At 44.6% G+C, this 10,439-nt stretch overlaps 1 protein-coding gene across 4 annotated transcripts in view; it reads left to right on the forward strand.

Moving 5' to 3' along the window:
• The window catches only part of LOC5667574 (uncharacterized), a 42,487-nt gene extending 32,573 nt beyond the window's left edge, over positions 1–9,914 (forward strand). For all 4 annotated transcript variants that reach the window (XM_061651215.1, XM_061651216.1, XM_061651214.1 and 1 more), the window contains exon 6: positions 1,222–9,914. In XM_061651215.1, coding sequence (XP_061507199.1) covers positions 1,222–1,389 — 168 coding nt within the window. In that variant the 3' untranslated portion in view covers positions 1,390–9,914. The remainder of the gene's footprint in view (positions 1–1,221) is intronic.
• Positions 9,915–10,439: the final 525 nt, after the last annotated feature.

The raw sequence follows: 10,439 nt of genomic DNA on the forward strand, positions 1-10,439 counted from the left end.
GAAGAAATTAAAAATTGTGACGAAGTAAATATCAGATTAATGTGATTTACATCTTGCACGCGGTAAATAACAACGTTTACATTCGAAACTGACTTGGAAAACCCTGTACAAGATTTATTTTACAAGCTACCAGGCGTCTCCACTGACATACTGATAACATGTCGTATGGAGTTGTTTTTTTCCTATTCAAGCCGTATTGCTAGGAGACTCCAAACATATTGAGATAAAACAGATGCAAAACGATACATAGTAGCTTCAAATGAGAACTTCTTCTTCTTCTTCATTGGCTCAACAACCGTTGCCGGTCAAGGCCTGCCTGTACCACTTGTGGGCTTGGCTTTCAGTGACTTTTGGATTACCCCCCATAACAGGATAGTCAGTCCTACGTATGGCGGCACGGTCCATTCGGGGCATGAACCCATGATGGGCTTGTTGTTAAGTCATACGAGTTGTCGACTGTACTATGTAATTGTGTTACGTTACAATGTTACACAATTACATTTAATGTCATATAATTCTCATCTGAAGCTACTATGTATCGTTTTGCATCTGTTTTATTTTAATAGTATTCCCATTTTACCGTATTATATCGTACACTCGTTCAGTTTATTCCGCGATTTTTTATTTTAAAAAACACCAGTCCTCTTTTACGTACCCTCGGTACCATGATTGGCTCGGATCGTTTGAAGTCGTTTCAAGCTCAAAATGCATTACAATAAACTATCAATTCCCCGTTCGTGCATGATGTCAATCAAACGGAGGCCTTTACCTCTGGGCGAAAACTTTACTTCGTTTAAGTGAAGCACAATTCCCGGTGTCCGGTTTCCTGGAAGCCACAGTCCGCTTTATTCTCTGTTATTCAATCCATCATTTAAACTGGCACTCCTCGTATCGTGTCTTGCCATGCCTACCTGTCATAGCGTTATTGAAGTGCGTTCATAATTTATCGTAAACCGGAACCATTCCTTCCTTCCTTCCGTTCCCTCACAAACACCTAATAGTACCTCCCAGCAGTACCATAGCACTGACAGGGCTTTTGCCTCGTGCCTTCTAACGCTGCCGTGCCCGGCGGTGGCTAAGGCTCATTGAAAACTGTACCCCCATCGTTCGTTTCGCTCCGTGCCGATAATCTTTCAAACGCAGCAAAAGAACCCACTTTCCGACATGTTTGTATGCTCATCCTTTTCGCATCTCTCACCTTCTCTTCCCACCCCCACCTAGGCTCGACTCCGGAAGCGTGCGGAGATACTGGCCGGAAATGGAGCCAGCACACCGTCACGGTCCGGCGATTGGTTCTGGTCGCCGACGAGCCGTGCCACCGTAGCCGGACTGCTGCTGGTAGCGTTAGTGCAGAGCGTTACGCAAAGGTTACTGCTGCTGCCGTCATAGCTCTGCTGAGGGTACAGCTACTACAACAGCACACCGAACCGCCCAACACTCTGCTGCCCATCGTAACACCTTTTGTTACGTTCGAGGCGAATCCAGCCGATCACGCCGATCACGGCCGACCCCCTGGACACGCGACACACGGGTACGGTGTGGTCTGGCGAAGATGCGACGGCGGATTTGGAGCCGGGATCATAGGCGTCATAGAATATTTAAAATCGAAAGCAAGCCAAGTTCTAAACTGACCCGCGAAGGTAAGGGGTCCGGCCTGGGCCGACCGTATCACACACACACACACACACATACTGTGGTAAGTGGAACAGCAAACGCAACACGCGAAACACAATGAAGCCGAGGTGCGAGAAATCTTTAAACTATGCAATGCAGTTTTTTAATAAGAAATAATAATTAAAAAAAAAAACAAAGCCAGTATGAAACGTGATTGCTAGCAGGCCTGCTAGTCGTAAGGCCCTAGCGTGACAATTAGCTATTCTAACGAATCAACCCACATTCATACAACACAACAAATCTAGCTGTAAGAAAGTTTTGCTTTTAACGCGCGTTGAAGAGTGGGAATACAATCATGAGCGTTATCGTTAGTGGATGGACGGACGGGCATGAAATAAATAACACTACAACACAAACCTAAACTACGTTGGCGCACACCAACAACAGCAATAACAAAGCAGCAATCGATAGCATCCTCATCATCCATCCTATTTCTTCTACGATCAAATCCTTAAATTTTGAAATTACTCTGCTCGTAACTACCAACCCACAAGTTCTGAGGGAAAAAAAGATAAATTCTTATGGATGTAGCGCCAGGGTGGAGTTGTAGCCAGGGCGGAGAGTGCATCAATTTCAACGAGACGTCCACTAGCAGCAGTACAATTAAACCACGGCACACAGAACAATTTCGTGATGGCAACCCATAGAAGCATAGCTAGGCGAGTCTTTCTTAGAAGCGGAGTTAGGATGTAGCTACACAAACACTTCTCAAACACATGAGGTAAACAAATCTCTTTGCGTCCCGAGCGCTTTAGTAGTACGGCAGTAGTAGCACCGTTAGCGTGGTTGTAGCGAGCCGCTGTGCGCAGCTTAGCAAGCCGCCGTGCGTACCAGTTTGCGTACCGTCCGCGTCTGATTCAATCTTCTCTTTTTTGTAACATCTAAAACGGTTTCTGGTACTTAGTGATTGAATACTTCCAATCTTCCAATAGAGGAGGACGATCGAGTAGTGTTGTAGCATTATAACGAAAAAAAGTAAACACCTTTCCAACATTTCCAATAGCGCTTATTTCGACCGTGGTTCAGGGAGCGGTTAAGCGATATTCTGCAGCGTTGGAGTGACTTTTCCAGCTGGAGGAAAAGCTGCTTTAAGTTCGGTAGTGTACATTAATATCTGTTTATTTCATGGGAACCACATTTTGCTGATTATCGTATGCTTTTTTTTATTTACACAATAGATTTGTGTTACAAATAACCAGCTAGCAACGTACTTAACAATTCCGCATGACATAAGAAATGAGATAAAATTTGACAACTTCATTACACCCTTACTCAAACCGGGAACAAAACCATCCAAAACCGTTGGAACAAACAAACAAGCCGTAGGTGTTGCTGCTGCTGCTGCTGCTGCTGCTGCTGCTGCCAATCGTGGCCAAAATTTGTTTCACTTTTCAGCACAAAAACTCCCGGTAACTACGACTTGGACTGTCGTTCGAAATGGTTGCCTAGTGGCCCGGTACGGGACCTTCTCGTTCCTAGGAGTCAGTGAAGCTGAAGTCTAACTAGCCCGGGACTGGCGAAGGGACAGCAAACAGGGACGATGACGATATAATTTTTCGACCGTTGGTTACGAAAGTTGCTCCAAACGAACCAAATCCCTGCGAAAACAGCTCGGTTCGGCAGTATGTGCCACCGCCAGAGCGAAGGTGGTAGCGGCCTCACCATCGTACGGGGCAGATTGAAAAATAGTCCGATTTTGGAAGCAAAAAATTGTTTTCCGTTCGTCCTGTGGCTCTTGGCAGAAATCGTTTTGCATGATGCTGGTTTCGAAATCGGGGTAGCATCGGGGAAGGAGAAGGCATCGTTCACGCAGGTGGAAAAAATGTCCACAACAAACAAATCCAATTTTCCCTGTGTGTACTTTTCTGTTTTCGGGTATGGTCTCGAGGGGGCGGGGGGGGGGGGTGAGGGGGAGCCAACATCTTCCGCCCCGCACGAATCATGGATCGCGTGTCAAGACCTTCGCGCCAGCTAAACTTTGGAAGGATGTGTTTGCTTATTTTCCATTGAACTGAGTGGAGACGCTCATACAAATCACAAAATTTGTTACTAGTTTCCACAACCCCCTTCCCCGCCCTTCCAAAAAAGAACCATATTTCTTTGTAATTAATTTCCATACTGATTGAAAGTTTGTGTGTGCAATACCTCACCATGGGGTAATGGAAATCATAAATACGGTAACGGCTGCCTGTACGAACCCGACCATCAATGCATTTGCGATGGCAACACAAAAACAAGTGTCACCATAGCCGCGGCACGCCAAGCCACCGCCAGGCTGAAGGTCATGGAGTCAACGGCTCTTCTGACTGCCGCACCCCCGGGGCGCTGTTCCACCACCATCGATTGGGTTTCATTTTTGCCGAAGCTTTCATTCGCTTATCCATCACTTTTCCATCTCCGTGTCCGGGTCCATCATGACGCACGTTATTTTCTAGGAATTTCCTCCCCCCCCCGCCTTCCCGACATGGTGGCATATTTTACGGGACATGAATACTAAGAGATGTTGAGATAGCCCCGTGAAGGTAACGCGAGTGTTGTCGGAAGGCTGTTGTACACTTGCCAACACAGGAGTAGCAAACATTGTATCATCGTTGTGTGAATCTTTTCGGTCAAAGTTGAACAAATTGCCTGCAAACGTTTCTAACATCAGCAATAACAGACTATTATTTGTTCGGTTAAATTTGTTGCCAATACCAGCTCGAGATAATGCAAACAGTACAATCGCAAGTCCATGCCCAGCACTGTCGCTTTTATGGAAAATAAATCGCAAACATCTTTCTCCGTGCCAAACAAGAGTAAAAAAACGCAAACAAAAAGTTGATTAGATCGCTTCCGTTTGCTTGCCCAAAAAAAACGGTCGAGCCTGTGGGGCATACGCACACACACGCACACACGCGCACGCAATACAACAACCACGTGTGAGGGAAAAATCGATCGGGGGATGACATTTTTCCGGCAATCCTTTCCGGCTCTTCTGTTCCGGTGAGTGTGTGAGTGTGTGTGTGCTATGTTTGGGGAAACGAGGTTCTGCTATCTTGCTTTGCCTCCACGCCACCAGGTTACATCTGGCAACTCAGGTTTGGGGGTTTTGCTGGCCACGTGCTGCTGGTGGGATTAAATTGTGAAATATCCAGAGCTTAGTGTCCCCAGACGACCCCCCAAATATACAGTCCCCGTTTGTGTCGGACAGGTCGTTCCATCCGCCCCATTGACTACCTGTCAATTGGTGAATGAATTGTTCAAAATCAACCCTTCCGTTTCCGTAGCGGACCTCACGGTCGGTCGGTCGATCGTTTCGATTCTCTGCATTTGCTGCTGCCCCCTCCCGAACAGAGCGCATTTGTGCGGTATTAGCTTCCTTAACACATCAATTTAAAGCACAGTGAACACAGTGGGGAGAAGCAACAAACCCCCCCGACGGTCCCGCAGGTTAACCCGCATTTGCGAGCGAGTGAAAGCGCCGGCAAAGCGAAGATCTTTGTTCCCAAATCTGTCTGCTGTCCCTTTTTTTGAGATGCTTCCTTCCCAGTTCCCTTCCCAACCGTTGGGCGAAACCTTTTGCTTCGATTCACAACAACATCCCCGGATCGATTTGTAATGCCCGGTTCGTACACCCTCATCACCTCGGTCGCCGTGCTCGGTTGTGTGATGCCGTAGATAATATTTCAAATTGCTCCCCAGGGGGCTATGAACAATGCAGCATAACGATACCCGGTTTCTTTTGTTTTCCTTTTTGCGTTTGGCTAAAATTAGGTTCATAAATTTCAACTCCACCAACGACCAACCCACCAAATTGCACGCGAAAGCTCTCGCCAGTCGCGCTACCAATTTGTCGGACGTACGGAAAACTGTAGCGCACCGAGCTGTATTGTGCGGTGCTGCCCCGGGTTTCGACATCAAACGCTGGCACTTGTTTTGTGGTGAATATCAAACGAAACCGAAACGAAATTCGAATTGGAGCGAACAACTTACCACCGTGGTTGTACGTTTTGTTTCCTTTTCCTATAGCAAGTACGGTGACATTTTCGACCGAGTGCTCACTTTCCTTCTTCCATTTAATGAGACAGTAGCGACAGCGGCTACAACGTCGCAGCCTCCTTCGATTCGTGCGCATTTTAGCCGGCCTCGTATCGCTGAACAAAAAGCAGTAGATAGGAGATAGGGGCGTGTGCTTTGGCTTTGATCCTTGCCGCCGGTTGAAGCAGTTCAAAGAATCGTACAGTGCACGTGCCGTCTTTTGTGTGAGTAAGCACACGGCTGCCCGCTTTTAACTGAACGCTGAACGCATCGTCAAATATTAAGCACATAATTAAAACAATAACAAAGATTTAAGACCACCCACGGTGACATTTCGTGACACACGGTACGGCAAAATGTGGCTTTGTATGGGCGCTTGAAGCGCTTGGAGAGTGAAATGTTTGGTAGAACGAGTACAATCGCATTGTTGGGATCGGTATGTGTATGCTCTAACAGCAGGATTTAAATAAATTCCCCTGGCAACAGAAGGTTCGACTGTTCTTAGTAAAGCCCGGGTTACAGCTCGAATGAAAATGAAAATGGAATTTTGTTTTTTTTTTTTGTTTTGTTTTGTTTGCTATATTCCATTAAATATCGATCAAAATATGGCACCAAAAGAAAGGAATTTAGATTTTCCAATAATTTAGACTATGAAACGTGTTTAAATAATGAATTAAAAGCATTTACTTGTAATTCGCCGCTGAAAATTATGTTCTTACCGTGAACAAAGCGGGACATCACAAGTAAATGCTTTTAATTCATTATTGTAACATGTCTAAAGAGTCTAAATAGTTGGGGAATTTAATGAAATATAGCAGAAAATCTCTAAATTTCACGTTCAATTTCACTGGAGCTGTAACCCGAGCTTAAAATGCAAAACGCCTAAAGGTATGCAACTGGACAGGTTGATTGCCTAAAGCTGTTTTCATAAGGACGTTATTTTTCGAACAACAATTAAAACAATTCTTCAAACAATTTACAATGGACTCTTACTTCTGCAAAGAAAAAATCATTTAACAGGTGCTTTTAAATTTCCATCCCTCCTACACACTCAATCCGGCTTCTTAAAACCTTCGACATCTTTATCAAATATTTACGCTTGATTGACTTGCAAAAACAAAAGCTCGTCATTTGTGCTTTACCCTCCCTACTGTTGCTTTGCTCAGCCGTCCACTCAAAAAAGGGATTCATAATTTTTGCGGAAATCTCTCTTCACAAGCCTTCACCTGAACCGTACAATTTGCCTGTTAAAAGCCCATTCAAACTCAACCACCGACACTGACACTGATCGCATCAAAAGAGGAAAAAAAGGCTAACACGCTCTTTGAAGAACTCTGCAAACCGGATGGGCCCACCGGTTCCTTCTTATAACGATCCGCTTACGCAAAAGCGGCCGTTTCTTTCGACCCAACCCAGCCAGCCAGTCCTTGATAGAGGAGTGTGGTGCCGCGCACAGCAACAGCAAAAACCCATAAATGACTTCAGGCTTCAGCCACTCGAGCTGCCACGAACCACGGCCACTCATCGTTCATTGGTGAAATTGTCGCCGTGTAAAGCAAAAAAACAAGTGACACAGAAGAGTGCAAGGAGTTGAGCAAGAAAATGGCTGATAAAAATACTCGACGAATGGTGGAAAAAAGACTCCGAACCAAAACAAACGGAGCAAAGCAACAGTAGCAAAAAAAAAAACACCACCCCGTCACCAAACAAAGAGGTAAGGCTACCGTCGATAATTTCATTGTTTGGCAGTGGAAATAATAGATCGATGAGACGGCAAAGAGTAGCAACAACAACAACAACAACAGCAAAAATGACACCCCCACACAAAAGGGACTGCGTGGCTGAACGGGTGCGGCTGGCTGAGGAATAAGCCCATCCTTATACAAAGCACAGGCCCACAGACACACACACACACACACAAAAACCGATCCCCCAATCGGCCGTGCTCGAGTGGAAAATGGAGGGATCAATTTTTTTTTTGCTTGCACTACGAAAAGTAACAGTAATCCGTTGGGAAATCGGCCATGGAAAAAGCTTACTGCGATGGGATTGGTTCGGTGCGGTGGGATCGGGCACTGGACGACACATTTTTGTCATCGATTTAATGTATCCCACAATGGGCCGGTCGGCTTCGGTCCGGTCGGTGTTGGGTCCGGCGTGGACACGGGGCAGTTTCCGGAACAGGGGTGCATGTGTGAGGCCGGATATTATCTCCTGCTCGCCAATACCTTTCGCTCCCTCGTTTTGTAACGAGGGAAACGGGGGAGAGAGGGAGTGATACGAAGCGATGAAAAGCTTCCTACGGCATACCGTACACTTTATGGGTCGTAATTGAATTTCGTGTAGTTCAATGGCACCAACGAGCCGGGCCGTGGCGAAGTTTATGTGTGCCAGGGGACATTTTGTCGAATGTTTTTTTTTATTCTTTTTCTTTTTTAAACCGACGAGCTTTACAAGCATGCAAAAAATTAAACATCATCAAGCACATCACGTTAGGTTGTGCTACCATTTGACCCTAATTGATGAGGGCAGATGTTTTTCTTGTATCGTTATAACTTACAGAATGACCGCAATTTCGCCTTACTACTCGGAACAGCAACGGGACCTGGACCTGTGTGGTCGTGGAAGCGGTGGGATTACCGTTCGAACGACACGGCACAAAACAGTGTTTTCAAGAATATTGTTACCTTTTTTGCTATTCTTCGAAACTTGGTAATATGAATTCAATGGATCGTCTAGGGTTTGATAATACAATTACAATGATATGGTCTGCATGAGCACCAGCATATCCAATATCAGGCACTTACATGTTTTTTTTTTATTTGAAGCTAAAACGCTAGCTCTTTTTATTTACAAAATTGGTCTTCAAAAATGTTTTCCTTACAAAATGTTTCACTGTGAATGGTTCATAATGAGTTCAAATAAATTTGGAATATTTTGTAACTTTGATACTAATTATAAACAAAGTGCCCAAAATTTATAATACACATTTTGGGGTTTTCTATCATTCGAACAATTTTTGGAATTTTTAGCTTTCCTTTTCATACATGCTTAGAGAAAGAGTAGGAGAAATAGGGGATTGAACTTTCTGTCACAATCAAGGCACCTTGAAGCGTCCCATTGTCTTAGATTTAGATATTAAGCACTTAAGATGGTCAATGTAGGACAAAGGCTGTTGCGGTTGCTTCAATTGCATAGTTCAAGGCAATATTAAATACAGTGGAGCGCCCTTTATCCGGGTACCTTTTATCCGGCTGTCCGTTTATCCGTGCTGCTGAGAAATGACAGTTCAATACAATGGTGACATTGCGTTATGAGGAGGATATTCGAAAAAGCGGTTAAAAAAGCACATTGTCATAACAAAAAACATGATAATTCAAGGCAAATTTCAAATATTCTTATGGGAAAACCATGAAGTTAATAAAAACTGGGTAATTTTTATCAAAAAATAATAAAATTTTCCAAAAATTAATCAGAAATTGGTGATAAAGTACATCATTTGACTCATTATCCGTGTTATTCGCATATCCGGGCGAGGTCAAGTCCCGAGAAGCCCGGATAAACGGCGCTTCACTGTATTAAAATTCAGCGCACTCAAATCAAGCAAATCTACATTCGTGGTACAGAACATGACAACTTGGCACACCTTTTTTAAAAGTCGAAACGACTTTCCTTCAATATAAAACAGAGCAAGCTAAGCTTGCCGCTGTTCTTGCATGCTTTTTTAAGAGATGTTGCAATACAAATTGCATACTTTAAGGCGGATAACTCCATCAGAACGATAACTTATAACAATTACCAACTTTGGACTTTGATGTGGCCAATCAGTAGAAAGAATACCTTTCGCTTTATCGCAAACAATAAACTGTTGCGGATGTGGGATGAAAAAAAAACTCGGTAAAAGAAAACACCGTTTTCCTCCACGTCAACGCTACGACGACTCTCCACATCACAACACAGCAGGCAAGACTAATTTGCTGAGAGTGTCATAATCTTCTTTTCTCTTTTAATTGTTCACCATCACAAACCTCTGCCCACCCCCCTTTTATCCATAGCACTTTTGTGCGAAAGCACGGTTGCAAATAGTTTTGCAAAACTACACAAGTGTGCAGCAAACACTTCCCGCCCCATGCTTTTGTCTTTGCTTTCTAACCGGTTACGGTGTGAGTAAACCATTTTCCCCCGTTGTTGCTTTCGCGTTCGCACACCAGGGCACACGGGAGGGGTGGGGGGAGGGGGGGGGTGGGTAACTTACCCTTCCTGCGCACAACTTGCGCAAACCTCTGCCAAAAGGAAAATGGCAAACTGTACAGAGAAAGCATCCGCACACTGACTGACTGAGAAAACGTACATACCAAACCAAACTCCCCCATCCCACACTTCTCAATTACCATTGCGAAGCGTACATAATTCTTTCTACCATCTTTTTGCCCGTGTATTTATTTACCTGCCACGCTTCGGGAGCGCGCGTTCCATGCTGCGCTTTATGATTGGTAGGGCATACGTTACGTTCCAAGAAAACGATTGAAACCTCCAGTCGGCTCCTAGGGAAGCGATACCGCAGTGCAAAGTGCGGTATGTTTGCAAACCGAAAGTTAATGAGATTTTCGAAATTCCGATTAAAAGAAAAAAAAGCTCTCTGCTGGGAAAGATTACATCGCGGGTATCAAAAATTACTAAACCAACGTTTTTAAAAGCCTCGTACTAGGTAAATTAATATCTCTCACCAAACACCATTCCTTGGCAGC

Source organism: Anopheles gambiae, chromosome 2 (assembly GCF_943734735.2).
Source record: "Anopheles gambiae chromosome 2, idAnoGambNW_F1_1, whole genome shotgun sequence".
Lineage (NCBI taxonomy): Eukaryota > Metazoa > Arthropoda > Insecta > Diptera > Culicidae > Anopheles > Anopheles gambiae.